At 41.9% G+C, this 16,736-nt stretch overlaps 1 protein-coding gene across 2 annotated transcripts in view; it reads right to left on the bottom strand.

Annotated features, from left to right (window-relative positions):
• Window positions 1-9,241, bottom strand: part of LOC146704810 (cGMP-inhibited 3',5'-cyclic phosphodiesterase 3A-like) — an 85,855-nt gene extending 76,614 nt beyond the window's left edge. For both annotated transcript variants that reach the window (XM_085462199.1, XM_085462200.1), the window contains exon 1: window positions 7,678-9,241. In XM_085462199.1, the coding sequence (XP_085318325.1) occupies window positions 7,678-8,592 (915 nt within the window). In that variant the 5' untranslated portion in view covers window positions 8,593-9,241. The remainder of the gene's footprint in view (window positions 1-7,677) is intronic.
• Window positions 9,242-16,736: the final 7,495 nt, after the last annotated feature.

The raw sequence follows: 16,736 nt of genomic DNA, 5'->3' as shown, positions 1-16,736 counted from the left end.
CCTCGCTAAATGAGTCATGGCAGCAGCAGCAGCAGGAGCGACAGCAGCAACTGTGGCCTGCTCTGTTTCTAATGCAGACACAATGATACTGGAACAGGAGGATTAGCTGACCTTCCCCTACTCAATCTGAGCTCAGATGAAAGAGTCCTTAGATAATTTTTTTTTCTGGGGAGGTATTTTCCAAAATATAAAAGGAAGAAAAGAGAGAGTGGAAACGAACAGTTATTTATTCTGTGTTTCACACATTCTACTGGCTGTCGCTATTTCAGTCTAGAACTACATTTCCACCTCCCTCTCCTGAATACGTACACATGCTCACTTGAGCACACACCTCCTGGGGAAATGTGAGAGTATCTATTCATTCGGCAGAGGCCAGCTGTACACCTGGTGACAGCCCGGGATGGTGGTGTTGGCTCAGGTCACGGTGTGCAGGGAGAGAAAGGGAAAGGGCTGAGTAAATGGGCCCGTGGGCCTGTCCTTCAGGCCCTTCAACCTGCACATTCCAATTCATATAGCAGCAGGGCAACGGCTGGAATGTCTCCTCATGTAAGGGATTACTGTCTTAAAGGTGGGCTCCTCTTGTGATTGAAAGGCCCCTAGGATGATAAATAGACATGAAAGCCTGAGGCATTGCATTCATTTCCCCAAACGAATGTACTGCCCATCCCTTAGAGAGCAAAATGGCTTGGCTTCAGGGTTACAGACACAAATGTTTGGATTCAAGAAAATACTGAAGTTATTCAAATTTTTTTCGGTTTCAGACTTCAGAATTTAGGAAAAGCTATCTTATGACTCTTTTAGATGTTAGATGTTTGCTTGCTAATATAAGTTTGTAAGTAAATTTTCAACATATACCCTCGTTTCATATGCATTGTAAAGGCCTGACAGTGATGCTAGAAATGTTAGCCAGAAAGCAGCCATGGCCTAAGGACCACAATGCCTAATTATGAAAAAAGATCCACCATAAAAATTCCACAACCGTTATTGGAATGTGGAACCAGCAGGACTTTTTCCTGGAACAATCCTTTACTAGATATTTCCTGTATTGCCCCTGTAGTCTGGCACCATCTCTCAGGCATGCATTTGACCTACAGTGATCAGCCACAACACTAAAACCTCTGACTAGGTGAACTGAATAAAATTCTCGGGTAACTATGAACTATGAACTATGACAAGCCTACCCACCAAAACATTGTTTGCAGTCTGAGCATCTGCAGGATGTGCCACACTAAGTTTGATCCCTCAGGGCTCCAACCTGCAAGCCACAAGACACCACTGCCACCCTCCTGGTACCACAGGCATCACAGGACACCCCAAAAAGGACCTATGTTCATATTTCAAGGGTCAGAGCGATGTTGTGGCTTTTTAAAAGAATCAATATATCTACCAAATAGATCAATAAGAAGATACTGATCTCCTAGTTGATCTGAGGACTTTAAGATCTTATAAAATCTCTATTTATGTTTTTACCACCGTCTGTGCTCTAAAATCACTTTAGGCTGCATGTTTCTATAAACGATGTTATGGTAATGACAAATAAAGCTGAATATTCTTTACTTCTGCAGTTTCTTTGGTATTATTATTTTTCTTTAAGGGCAGTTTACCACATTTACAAAGTGGGCTATCTAATATTTCTTCATGCATTTAGATCTATCTAGCAGGGATAATGCTTACTGTTAAGCCAGATTTCCCCATATAGACTAATTTTTTAAAGTTGTTCCCGGCCAGTTCTTAAAAGTGCAGTCTTAAATAGACCAAAAATATATATATTTATACAATCATTACAAATTCAGTTGTTCTAGCAGTAAGATAAAAAGACATTAATGAGCTATAACAAGTAAAAAAACCTTTTCTCTAGAAAAATAAAAACATGTCTACAGTTCTCAAAATAAAAAATCAACAAGTTATGGTAATGACATGCTGACGCGAGTATTGGCTACGTAGTATTACAAACACTATCCAGCCCTATTGGTATGCACGGACATCCACTTCTTCACCACCACGTGCGCACACTTTCTCTCTATCTTTGTCTCACATACACAGACACACACTCATGCACAAGCACGGACGCCCACATACTCTACTCATAAACACTTTTGTGCCAGGAACATTCTGTTCACCTCCATTACAGAAATAGTCCATCTCTTATGGTAACACAGAAAACTTGAGTGACATAGTTGCCTTAGTCAAGAACACAGGAGAAATGAGTACAGTTCATAATCTACTATTCAATTCACGCAAAAAAAGAAGTTTAAAAAATCTGTACTTCACTTTAGATTCTGCTGTAGTCCAGTGTGAGCCAGTTACTGGGAACCTGAGGTGTTAATATGTGTGATGTGTGTTAGAGCTGGAGGCCTGCATCTGTCTAGCCGTTCCAGCTGTGTTGGGTTGCGTCTGTGGTTAGAGGCCCTCCATGTTTCTCAGAGCGGATTCAACCTCTCAGCCTACAGCAGCTGGCAGCCATCAAGCTGCTGGCACCACATACACACACACACACATGTGCACACATGCTCACACAGACGTCTGCAATTTCCATGGTAATCAGTAGAGAACCAGAGCGTGGTTGTGCCAGGGTTAGGGAAGAGAGGGAAGGATATTCAATTCAGTCCCGGACCTCTAGTTTGGTTGGCTTAAATGATCAGAGATACAGGGAATGAGCTAGATCTTGTTGCTGTAAATGACTGAAATGAAAGAAGTGGACACAGATGTGTGATTCAGGAGAGAAGTTTAAAGAATAATTCTGGTTAATCAAAGCCTGGGCGTTATTTGTGTTGTTTTGCGATCAATACTGATAACTTTGTTCTCGCTCAGTTAAATGCTAAGCTCTAGGATCAAGGTAATATCACTAACAAGTGATTATGGACAAGAAAATTAGCTCATTGTCAAAATATAGCACTGTGTCATGCGGCAAATTTGACATCACATCCTGTAAGCCTGTGTCGCGCACAACAATCTCTGTAGCACTTCAGTCAGTCGTGCAGCTCTTGATTTTGTAACCTGGCACGTTGCGCCATGGCAACTGTAGTTTGGTTGAAGACACAAGTGTACAATCGTAGTGGTTTTTTACCGCCATTTGAATGCTATTCCAGTATGGAAGCTGAGAGACATACAGATGTACAGAAGAAGACGTTGGAACGGTTTGAAAACTTGACAGTTTGTGGAAAAATCTGGGAAAAAAACACTGGACAAAGTCTTAGCTTTTGGTAAAGGCATTGTTTAAAACTATTTGTTGATCAGCTGGATACATTATTTAAAAGAAATTAAAAAACAAAAGCCACTGGCATAGATAACCTGTTTGGTTTGGTTACATAGTGTCAAAGCCATTTATCTGATACTTAAGCCAGCTGAACTACATATTAATCACTTCAGTGTGCACAATGACGACATATTTGATTGAAGTGATTGACAAAACTATGGAAACAGCACCCAGTTCTCATAATTCCAAGAGAACCTTTGGAGGCTTGGACGGGCAACTTCAAGACCAAAACCTGGAGTGATGTGGCTTCATGCTGGTTAGCCAACATGGCAGAGGTAACACATACAAATCTGGAGCATAAGCACGTTAAAAGTTGCTACTCTGCATCAGTAAAACGCAAGACTCTTCCACCATTCAGGGGGGGGGGGTAAGAGTAAGCCTGGTGTTTTGCCTGGCTACTAAACAAAACCTCAAATGACCTACTTTCATTCCTACCCCGATTCCTCCACCCCTCGCCTCCTCCTCTTCACACACGCACAGCACAGCTAATACACGGGGACTGAATGAGGACTGAAAGTGTGAAGTGGAACGCCCAATCACAAGACACGGAACCCCATGCTGATATCAGCTTCCTTTCCAAGTGCAAAAGGAGGCTTTCAGTGAGACCATTCCTAACCCAGAGGCCATTCAAGTTTTTGAAAAATATTTAAGAAAAAAAAAAAAGTTAAAACGCATCATGTCCCATGAGGCTACGAGTTTAGAATACAAACAAGCTGCTCAGGATGAGAGTGTGCAGTGGTAAATCACTGCCCTACAGGCTATCAACAACCTCCTCCATCCCAAACACAATTCAATTACGGACAGTGCGGTAAAAATAGAGTAAGAGGAAACCTTTACAAGAGCAACAGTAATTGTGTTTGGAACCCATTCTGCAGGAAGTCATTATCATAGATTTCAAGAATATCTTCATCATCCGAGTTAAGAAAGAATTTCCTCCTCTGGCTGGGATAATATTTGTGCTGGTGTCAGAGAGAGTACAGAGAGTGGAGAAATAGCTATGGAAAGGGGCAGGGTTAGTGAGAGAAAGGGGAGTGGCTTCAAAGACCTTGCAAAGGGTGTAGTACTTTACTCCCCATTACCGGCCTGATCAGCTCTGCCCAAACTTTGCAGCTCAGGTAGGAGAGGTCAAAACTGCTTTCCTCTGCTTCTGCGCACAGAAAGTTCTATGGTGGCGCTTATGTCTGCAGCAGGACAACCTTGGACTCAAATTTCCTCACATGCTGTGAAAAGTGATCCACACGAGTCCACACCTTATTCTCCAGTTCAATATCCCCAACTGAAATACAGAAGACCGGCTTGTCATTTCGTATTAAACCAAGACGAAGAACTATCCCGCAGAGGCCCCTGCTAGCTGCTATCAGATCAGCTGATAATGACTTTCTTTTATTAAGCCAAAGATGGGGGTGGGAGGTGGGGGGGACAACCCCAGCATTGCAAAATGCATCTATTTAGTGAGCTGATAGATGTCGGCAGCCAATTTGTGTTTAAAAAAAGGGAAAATTACTGTTTATCAAATCTACTGTTGTGCGAATTTGAGCAGTGCCTCAAAGCGTGACTTTGGAAGGATGGTGATGAGAATGGGGGGTAGAGAAGCTTTGAGATTTGTGATGAAGCAAAGAAACAGATTTCTCTTTGCTCTGTTTATTTTCTGAATAAACAGTTTTTACATCGTGACTATGAATCTGAAGAGCTTTGTTTCTTTTTTTTTTGTTTTTTTTAATAAGACTCAAAGGTCTTTGAGAGAAGCTTCCTGAGAAAAATAAAGTTAAGTATCAAATGTAATGCTCCATCCAGGATTACACTGTTCTTCAAACACTTCAGTCACACAGCACTAGTGTAAACATCATCGGGTCAACACAGCGCAGATGTACTCCTTGTTATGCTGCTTCTTTAAAACATCATAACTCTCTTGAAAACAGCAAAAGGGCAAACTGTTAAAACATCAACCAGCCTCTTTACAACAAAGACACTCCTAGAAAATTACAGCCTCGTTGCTGTTAAACACTAAATACATATATTTTCATCTGCCAGACGGATTTTTAAAAAAATATATAGATGTATATATTTGCTGTCTGGCATCTCTCCTGTTCCCATCACCATGTGGCGGTTGCTTCGCGGGCCCCGAAAAGTGTGACTGATCCCCTTCACCCCCACCAACCCCCTGGGATGCCAGAGCCCAGTGGGAATAAGGTGATGACTAGTGTGGATCAGCGCAAGCTTGTTTACACATTACAGACCACACAGACAAGACAGCATATGCACGCCATGTGTGGCTCAATTACATGCAGGCGGTGACTGGTCAACTGCTAAGCAGAACCATCAGAGATGAAAGGGAAGGGTGCATCACTTGGCCTTTGTTGTAGAAGCTTTAATATGTCGTGAACTTCTTCATGTTGCGCTGTGGGTGCCTGCATTGCCGTCTTTACGTCCCACTACAAACACCTGTAATTGAGACGGTCTTTCAGCAGAGGGCTCCAGCCTGGCTGAGGTGACAATGTAGGAGAGTCACAGATGTTGTAAATGTCTGCACTCTTTCATGATATTGCCTACTTTGTCAGCTGGTTCCATCCTGCTTTTGAGTGAGGTATGGGGACTGAAAACACAAAACATCATAAATCATAACTTGTCTGTTTTTACTGTGCTCTAAGCAACTGTTTTGAATTCAGTGGAGCCTGAATCCAAAAGTAAAACCTGGTGTCCACCCTTTTTTATGTGTTTTGACATCTGCAAGCTTTGTAAAGGTGCATTGCTGTGACTTATTGCAGTTTAGCCGTCAAATGTATCCGCGTAGTCTCACTGCTTTGGTGAGGCATGGAGAAATTAAAAATATACTTTACTGAACTTTTACCTTTACTCGATTTCTGAATTGTTTTAAAAGCATCGTCGCGTACACTGAAAACAAGAGCAAATTTAGAGAATATTTCATGCAGAATTGAGAAGATATCAAAAACTATATGTAGAAATTGAACTGCTTTCCTCATGTGTAAATAAATATAATATGAAATAATTTATTTTATTTGTGGGACAACTCTTTAACATCCTACTTCAAGTAAAAAAAAGTAAAAAATAAATACACAAAAATAAGCTTCAGTTGCAAAATCATTCCTAAATCAAAAAAAAGTGCAAAGTGTAAAATATCTAAGAGTCTTTTCATATCCAAATTGTGCACCATATGTGTGCATGTGTGTGACCACAAAGAAAAACAAACTAGCACACTGCAACACTAACTAGCCCTGAAGGCATCTTTCAAGTGGCCGACAGTGCAGCCTCTCATCTGCCACACTAACCACACTCATAGGTCACAACGATAGCTTTGATGGCTCTAAAAGTCAGTTTCCCATTCATTGATTTTGCATTCGAAAGGCTTTAAGAGTTGATATGAGTTCATTTAAGTGAAGCTAACCTGTCTTCTTTAACGCAGGAATGCATGTGTAACAGTATCAGTAAAAATTTGAAAGTCAGTGCAACCACATTCCAGAGGTTTAAGTACAGCAAGCAAGTAAAGTGGTGAGAAACAAGTGACATTAAAGTCCAAGACAGAAAAGCAGTGGCTCAGACATTATCTGGGGAAAACATTTGATAAAAAAAAAATTAGGGATGACAGGGATCAGCTTCCCTTTCTCATCAGTACTCGAAGGCACGGACTCAAAAATAGCATTCCATTTAGCAAAAACACTTCACATTTGGTACTTTATTTTTGAAATGACAAAAGTGAGCTTGACATTAAACCATAGGCCGAAGTTTTTTTTCTACTCCAAAAACATTACACTGGTTTGAAATGTGCATCGATTTCTTGAAAAATGAGGAAAATCTGCATTAATTCATATGTTTTTTAAGATGTATTATCAGTTTAGATTTTTAAAAAGGTATTTGTAATGATAACTTGTCTAAACAGTTTAAGTGTGGATGTAAATAGGAAAAATAAATCCTTTGTTAGTATTGAATTTGTGCCTGAGAGTGGCTGCAATTAGCTCCACAAAATATGACAAGATATCTGTCAAAATGATTTGATCTGATCAAAGATCAAAGCACACCCAAGTAAACTGTAATCTCCACACTGCAAGGTTAAAAAAAAATACAAAAAACAGCACATTACTTAACAATAATTATAATAATACTTGTATTATCATATTATTAGACTTTCTGTTGTTATGTTATTCTGTTGTGACATGCCTGACTTTTCTTTTCAAATTAGGATCCTGCACACTGTCTGGCTTTGTTAAAATCCCTGCTAATAATAATAAAATAACATTGAAATTTGTGATCAGATCCATAAAGGGCCAGTGGTCCATGTTTTGATGCCACTGCTCAGACTGTTCCCATCTTTCCTCCGCTCCACTCAAAAAAACAAAAACAAACAAAAAAAATTCATAGGACACAAAGCAGAAAGAGAAAAGTTCAAGGGGACAAGAACTTCTTACCTGGTCTCTTTGGATGCATGGCAGAGAGGTCCGGCGATGTGACTTGCTGTTGGACTGACTGTGTGCCATGTCTGAGGCTATCACAGAACTGGACCTCCTGCGCCTTTTAAATACAGGGATCTCTTCCCTGGCCTCAGTCACAGGGGTGCAGCCCTCCTTGTGTCTCCCTTGGTTGGGAAGGAGCTTGTCAGCATACCTCGCCAGCAGGATGCCCAGCACTCCAACCAGGTACGCTACGTATGGTCTCCAAGTGGCCCGCACTTTGTGCAGAGAGAAGAGTGAGATAGTCCTGACTACGCTGATGAAAACGATCACCGATATGCCCTGATTCAACCGTACTACCATGAGTGCGCCGGTGGCCACGCAGAGGAGCACAACAACGGCCGCTGTCGTGAATGAAAACAGCTGCTCATCTGTCCCATCCAGAAGAGACCACGCCGCTACTTCGCCCAGGTGGCACAAGGTTAGGAGGGAGATGGCGGTCTGGATTAGAACCCCGCAGCGGATTAAGTACACACCGACCCAAAAGAAGGCACATACAAGGGTGAACAATGGCGAAACCACACTCCAGCAAGTTTGCAACAGCTCTGCTGCGCAGCCTGAAACGAAGTGAAGGGGAGACGATGAATGCGAGAGTCTGCTGTCAGCGCTGCTGCTGGCATCAGCTTTCCAGTCTGCACATTTGACCAGCAGAGCGAGAAAAAACGAAAGCGAGCCCACACACACCGCACTCCGGAGTCTTTGCGAACTCCATATTTTTGTAAACATCAGTCTCACCCACGACTCATAGTGTCGGTCTCGCCACAGTGGAATGACACATGTTTTCACATAACCATTGCGATCCGGTGCGCCGAAGCTTCTTTCGTAAGTGCTACTCTGCGCACCGTTACTGCAAGCTTCTGAAGGCATCGCCATCACTCATGGCAGATATGAAGTATGAGGAAGTCTATAATGCATCTATGATAGTGCGGTCATGGGACAGGACACAAGTGACAAAACAAGCGTAATTTATTGTAAGCACAAAGGAAAAGAGCACGGCGAATACGCACACACGTCTCTCCATTTACGCATGGAGATGTACTGCCAGGGAATGCACTCTTTTGTTTTTCCAGGTGCGGGATGAGGAACTGCTGCCCCAAAACAACATAAAAGAAGCATGGACGACAGAATTACTCAGATGTGTTACAGATCTAGGGCACCGCTTCTTTGCACACACATGTCCCGCGTTGCCCTCCTTTGTGGCGCGCCGTCTCTTTGACTTTGTCTGCTGTCATTCTCGTTCTTTTGTACATCCACGGCCCGTGCAGCAGCACCAGCAGCAGCAGTAGCAGTCTTTGCAAAACATCCGTCCCGTTCTGCGAACATTCAGCCTTAAACCATTTGTTTCGACACTTTTCGGTTTCTCCCCAAACGGTAAGAGTCTCCGGTTACTTTCGAGGATAAAAGCCGCTGAGGAATTTAAGCCGCTCGAGTGAGTGTCCGCCAGGTTGTCGCTCAGCGTTTCGCGTGTTTGTCACCAGCTCTTTAACCAGCCGTGAGTCTCAGCTCATTCACACCCCCGAGTTCCTACTTCACACAGAGAGCAAGATATTGTAGCGGCAGTGAAACCCCCAAATCCTCCTCAGCCAGCCCAGCAGGCGTTGTCCTCACATATATTTTTTTAAAACATTTTTAATACATCACCATGTAACATATACATGCATATGAGTATTTGTATACGTTTTTTTTAAGATAGAAAATTTAAAAAATTTTTTAAAAAAAATGTGGACGACCTATATTTCCCTGGAGTTTCTCTCTGTTTGGCGTAATTACGGGGTCTTTAGGAACAAAAATTCAAAGCACGTTACATCACAAAGAGTTTATTTTAATTTATCATTTTCTTACATTATTTTTTTGTCAAAAATTTTATTTTATTTTTTCAGGAGAACCAAGCAAACTTCAGAGCTTCAAATTGCCTCGAGATGAATTCATTTTAAATTGAGGCTATGCGCAGATGCTGATGAGAGAAACGGGGCGCTCTGCGTGCGAACTGTAGTTCGGCGAAATTCCCGGAACAGTGCTGTGGTTGTCCTCCAGCTCGACCCCCCTTCCATTGAAATATTTATCCCATCATCCCACTGTAAGTGTCAGTGATGATATACAGTATTACGTCACAGTGAAAGGTCTGCATCAATGTTTCAGCACAAGAGAGCCTGTGGGTGTATAAATGCACGGTGTTCACAGTTCATGAGGTGCATATGTGTGTTTCCTCACATGGCCTGCTATAATCTCGTGGGATTACATCCTTATCACGTGAATTGGATGCACCATATGCAAACAGAGATCCACCAAAGCAAGCACAGGTAATCTCATATTTGATGCTGTGCAAAGAAGTTGCCTCACGTTGGACTAGTATTTTTTTTTCTTTCTCAACCCTGACCCACCCCCCCTCCTCTCCCTCTCTCTCTCTTACACATTCACACACACACTTAAGCACACACTTTTAACCCTGAAGCTGTTTAACATTTAACATCTGGTCTTCTCATGAAGACAGAGCATTGTCTCTGTTAAGCCGAGGTCGCACTTTTATAGCCCAACGTCCTTCTCCTGCTCCTTCTCCCCTGATTAAGACAGGTCAGCACAACTCCTTCCACCCAATGGCGTATTACAGAGCCCTGTGTATGCCTTGTCAGCTGTGATTAGTTAGAAGCAGGGGAGGAGAAGACGCGCTAACAGGGAGTGATAGGAGCAGGGAGGAGGCCGGGTCTTGTCCATCACCTCTCAGCACACGCTCGCAGAGAGCCAGACAGTCCTTTCAGTGCAGCGTGTCACCAGGCAGCTGCTGGCTCCACATTTTTTGGGACTTTTTTTTTCAGCTTATCAGAACCCATAGGTAAGTTTTCTCAGGGAGAGCTGAAACAATGTTGCCTTATCAGAATGGTTTATTTCATAGGTGATAGGAACAGAAACATTCCCTCTTCAAACACGGAAGATAAGAGGAAGACAAAAGAGGGCAGAGCTGAAGTCAGCCAGAATACAGGATATACACGCATTCGTTAAATCGCTGTGTGTGGTAATGAAATGCAACATGATTTTATTATGTGATAGGTTGCAAAAATAGATTGTGTAAAGGGAAGCACACCAGGTTGGGATGCTTTGGACACCACCTGTGTTATCAAAATTTAAAGCTAACAGCTGCCCTTGTTTTGCACAAACCCGTCAACGGTCAGATAGATTCTTCAATGAAAAGCATCACATCCTGTTTCAGACTGTTTGTGGCAGATGAAAGGAAATAACTCCAAACCTGGAGCATATCCCGCACTACATCTAGAATCTTACAGCAAGCTCATTGTGAAACGTTCCTGCGACTGTCTCTCCAAAACGCTACTATTCTGAATTACCCAAAGGAATTTTAACAACTGGGGAATGCTCACCTAACTGTCTTACCGTATTTGGCAATGCCACGCTCCATTGTAAAAGAGGAATCTTTTATGAGGAGCAATTCATCAGACATCTGGTTTTGATGTTGCATGGGGGTGCAGTCTTCACAAGTGACCTTTCTCAGACCAACGCCGGCCTGTGAGACTGCTACAGGAAGATGTGTACTCTGGAAGTGTGAATATCCAAAGGCCAGCTTATTTACCAGTAAACCACTTGACCCAGAAGCCTCTTTGCGCTTCATGAATCCAATATGAACATGATCTGATGCCATATACTACGCTTGGGTTTCACTTCAGGCAATTTGTGTTGTAAATAGCTTTCAAGTATACACAAATTGCAGATGTCTGTTTGATTTTGTCAAAAAATGTTAAAAAGAGATGCAAAAAGCTGTTTCTTGACGTTACACATCGAATGCAGCCTAATGTAGTGTTGAACTACTAAAGAACAGAAGGAGAAGAGTGGCTGAGTGGCGTGATGGAAGCAAGTTTACATTGTGTTTGGCACTTGAGTGCAGAGAACGAGATCCATCACGGTGTGTTTACCAGCCCTCATGGGCAAAAGCTGGCTCGTGGCCAAGTTTCCACTGTGGCGCTGTGGGCACCCATCGCTACACACAAACACACACAGACACAAATGCCACCGCCATCATATACACAGTCATGCACGTGCACGCATCCCCTGACACAGTCTTTTATTTGTGTCAGGCACTCGTACACACAGTTGCACGAGTGCCTGTAGAGCACGGGCCTTCTAGCACGAGCAACCGAGGAATCAGCGAGCATCCTTTCTCTGCAAAGAGGAGCCTGTTCGTAACATAACTGGAATTAGTCTGTGCCGGATTCTTCTGCACAATCAGGGCAAAAACTTTATTATCAGTTTAGGTCAGTGACACCGACAGCGGCCAGAATTTTCAAGTCAATATTCCGAATTTCCATCAGATTGCACAAGATACAATTTTATAACAATGTTCTATCGCTAAATAATCTGCGATAAGTAAGAGGTCTGCCGACAGATTATTTATCAGGAAATGTCTGAAAATCTGAGAAGTGATTTGAAGAATGTGGACGTACAAAAACAAGACAACTCACGTGGGCTTTGGGAAACTTTAATTATCAATGTGTTTTAGAATCTGAATTCTACAATAAATGATTCCATTCAACAAAGTCACCTTTTTATTGTTTGTAAATAATACTGCTGACTCTCCACAGACTGCAACATATTGTGTCTAGAAGGATGTGTTATGAAATGTCACACCAAAACAGATGTCTATTACCAATATATTTACACACACACATGATGTAGATTTGGTAGATTGACTTTCAAGTACACTGAATTTATAGCAAGACAAGTTGTTTTTTTATAGTTTTAGTATTTCTCCGGCCCTGCGACAGACTATAGCGCCAAATCACAACAAAAGTCGCCTCAAGACGCTTCATAGATACAGAGAAAAACCCAACAATCATATGACCCCCTATGAGCAAGCACTTTGGCGACAGTGGGAAGGAAAAACTCCCTTTTAACAGGAAGAAACCTCCGGCAGAACCAGGCTCAGGGAGGGGCGGCCATCTGCTGCGACCGGTTGGGGTGAGAGAAGGAAGACAGGATAAAGACATGCTGTGGAAGAGAGACAGAGGTTAATAACAGACATGATCCGATGCAGAGAGGTCTATTAACACATAGTGAGTGAGAAAGATGACTGGAAAGGAAAAACTCAATGCATCATGGGAATCCCCCGGCAGCCTACGTCTATTGCAGCATAACTAAGGGAGGATTCAGCATCACCTGGTCCAGCCCTAACTATATGCTTTAGCAAAAAGGAAAGTTTTAAGCCTAATCTTGAAAGTAGAGATAGTGTCTGTCCCCCAAATCCAAACTGGAAGCTGGTTCCACAGAAGAGGGGCCTGAAAATTGAAGCCTCTCCCTCCCATTCTACTTTTAAATACTCTAGGAACAACAAGTAGGCCTGCAGAGCGAAGTGCTCTAATAGGGTGATATGGTACTACAAGGTCATTAAGATAAGATGGGGCCTGATTATTTAAGACCTTGTATGTGAGGAGCAGGATTTTGAATTCAATTCTGGATTTAACAGGAAGCCAATGAAGGGAAGCCAAAACAGGAGAAATATGCTCTCTCTTTCTAGTCCCTGTCAGGACTCTTGCTGCAGCATTTTGGATTAGCTGAAGGCTTTTCAGGGAGTTTTTTGGACATCCTGATAATAATGAATTACAGTAGTCCAGCCTGGAAGTAATAAATGCATGAACTAGTTTTTCAGCGTCACTCTGAGACAGGATATTTCTAATTTTAGAGATGTTGCGCAAATGGAAGAACGCAGTCTTACATATTTGTTTAATATGTGCATTGAAGGACATGTCCTGGTCAAAAATGATTCCAAGGTTCCTCGCAGCGTTACTGGAGGCCAAGGTAATGCCATCCAGAGTAAGAGTCTGGTTAGATACCATATTTCTAAGATTTTCAGGACCGAGTACAATAACTTCAGTTTTATCTGAATTAAGAAGCAGAAAGTTAGCGGCCATCCAGGTCTTTATGTCTTTAAGACATTCCTGCAGTTTAACTAATTGGTGTGTGTTATCTGGCTTCATAGATAGATAGAGCTGGGTGTCATCTGCATAGCAGTGAAAATGTATGCTATGTCTTCTAATGATACTGCCTAAGGGAAGCATGTATAATGTAAACAGAATTGGTCCTAGCACCGAACCCTGTGGAACTCCATAATTAACCTCAGTGTGCGAAGAGGACTCTCCATTTACATGCACAAATTGGAGTCTAATAGATAGATATGATACAAACCACTGCAGCACAGTACCTGTAATACCTACAGCGTGCTCTAATCGCTCTAATAGGATATTATGGTCAACAGTATTGAATGCTGCACATTCATGCTAAAGACATGTTGATGGTTTGGAGGAAGTAATTATTGAAGTTAACTCAGAAAGATCAATTGGAGAAAAACTTAATATCAATTTTACTAAGAGTAGCTGTAGATAATATTACATCTGTGGGTCAACAGAGGTCTGACTTTTTGTCAGCCTGGCTACAGTGCTGAAGAGAAACCTGGGGTTGTTCTTATTTTCTTCAATCAGTGACGAATAGTAAGATGTTCTGGCTTTGCGGAGGGCTTTCTTATAAAGCAGCAAACTATTTCTCCAGGCTAAATGATGATCCTCTAAATTTGTGACACGCCATTTCCTCTCCAGCTTACGAGTCATCTGATTTAGGCTACGTGTTTAAGAATTATAACACAGAGTCAGGTACTTCTGATTTGAGACCTTAGTTTTCACAGGAGCTACAGTATCCAGAGTCGTACCCTGCCTCTCGCCCCAAGACAGCTGGGATAGGCTCCAGGATAAGCGGCAGAGGATGGATGGATGGATAGATAGTATTTCTCCAACACATTTAAGCAGGGGGGAAATGTAACTCGCTGTTAAAGTCTTTCTGTAGCTTTATATCTGTACGCATTCACATCGTATTAAGGCTGTAGGGTTATGTATTAAAATGGACGTGGCCATTTTGAATCACAAAGGTAGATGTCATACTTATGACATGTACGGATGGTCTTTAGATAGCAAGGTCCCAATATGAAGCCCTGAAACCTCAAAATGGACCTTGACTTTGAAACCAAATGTGGCAAATGAAGGGGGGATCTGAGTAACAAAGCAAAGGTGTCTTGAGTGACCCCTCATTTTTCCATGTTTTGCACGGAAAATGGGAAATAGGTGCACTTATTTAATGAAACATATGCAAACAATATCTGGAAAAACAGTATGTGAGACAAAAAGTTTGTATCACTCTAACCAGCTTGACAGTCAATATTTGGTAACTGAGCTCTTTAAGCCAGCTTTCTTGTCATTTTTTTAAGCAGTCTTCAGGAATAGTTCTAGAGGCTTCTTGAAGGACATTCAAAGTTCTTCTGTTGGCTGTCTTTGTGTTCTCTGTAAAGATGATCCCACACTGCAACAATAATGTTGAGATCCAGGCTCTGGGGACGCCAATCCATAACTGATAGTGTTGCATTGTGTGTTTCTTTCTATCCAGGCATGCTTTTATTGTATTCACAGTGTGTTTGGGATCACTGCCAAGCTGAAAAAGGAAGTTGTTGCTAATCAGATGCTTTCCAGATGGTACTGCACAGTGGATCCAGATCTGATGGTATTTTTCTGCCTTCATAATTACATCAATTTTGACCCACCAACATGACTGGCTTATATGCAACCCCAAACCATAACAGAGCCTCGGCCATGTTTTACACTGTTGTAGCCCTGTACTGACCTCTTCTATACATAATAATGATGTCAAATTTGGATTCATCACCACGTAGGATTTCCTGCCAATGATTTAAAGTCCAGTTTACTTAAGCGTACTTCAGCCTTCTCTCCCTGTTTACCTTCCTTGAGAATATTTCTTTACACTCAACCTTCCACTGAGACCATTTCAGGTGAGTATCCAGTGAACAGTATCCGGTCGTTAAGTCTGACGTCACTAGCCGTGTCTGGGCCTAAACTCCGCTGCAGGTCCATATATCAAATGATCACTATGGCATTACTGAGAGTTGAAAAACTGTCTAAAGTCTTTCATCTTTAATAAAATGATCAGCGTTCTGCTCTACCAGGTGTAACAATTGAGTTTAACATCCAGGCATCCATGAAAACGGAATTTACGACATTTAACAGAGTTAGAAGTTAGCAGGGAGTTAGCTCGCTAGCTTCTATCTAAATACAATATAGCATGTCCTGACTGCGGGGTTTTGGAAACAAATTAAAACGTACAGCTCTGCTATCACTTCCAACATAAATGAAGACAGAAAAACTAAACAGCAGTGACGTTTGCAGGGTTACTGAAGTTTGGCTAGCTGGTATATAATGATGTGCTACGTGACCGCTAGCAACACAGCTATGTTAGCATAATATAAACAAGCTAACTTTTTTTCCACTCGATAAAAGTTAACGTGAGTGTTCTCGGTGGTCAGGAACAAATGTAATCGCATGGCAGGATGCTGTGAAAGGACCAAACTTCAGCCAGGAGAACAACTGAGATAATCCATCCACAATACGAGGTTAGTCATTCATATACTGCTGCATGGGCTGGGCTGTAGTTACATCCTAAGGTTTTAAAAACTGAGCTTAAATAAATGATTAGCGGTAATAAAAGCCGAGGGAGGTCAACAGTGATCACTGACTGTTTTAGGAGCTTTTTGAGATTAAATAGAAGAAAATACATAACATTAAACATGTTAACAACACAAAAGCCATATTAAACGCAGACTACTTTAGGCCCGGAAGTAGGATTCGTCACGTCATCACTTAACGACCGGATATGGATCAGCTGAAGGGTCAGACGCATCTCTCAGGTCAGGTCTTGGGTGAAGTACTTGCTGGATTCTTTTTGTTTCTTGAGAACATGTTTTTCAGACTTTGCCAATCTGCTCTAGGTGGACTTTTAGGACTGCCACTTGTTCATTTGTCCTCCACTTGTCCCATTTACTCAAATTTCTTTAAGCAAATGCTGAACAATGTGCCAAGATAAGCCAAGTTAGCACTTTTGGAATCATCTCTATCACATAAAAAACTATTTTATGCGTGTCAAAATGTGCTCTTTTGACATATTTCATGGATTCATGTAAA

Source organism: Copadichromis virginalis, linkage group LG7 (genome assembly GCF_057382275.1).
Source record: "Copadichromis virginalis isolate Kocher_CV1m ecotype Utaka linkage group LG7, C_Virginalis_male_GT1.1, whole genome shotgun sequence".
In the NCBI taxonomy this organism is placed as follows: domain Eukaryota; kingdom Metazoa; phylum Chordata; class Actinopteri; order Cichliformes; family Cichlidae; genus Copadichromis; species Copadichromis virginalis.
The sequence above is the reverse complement of the archived record's forward strand: the minus strand, read 5'-3'. Positions and strand labels throughout refer to the sequence as shown.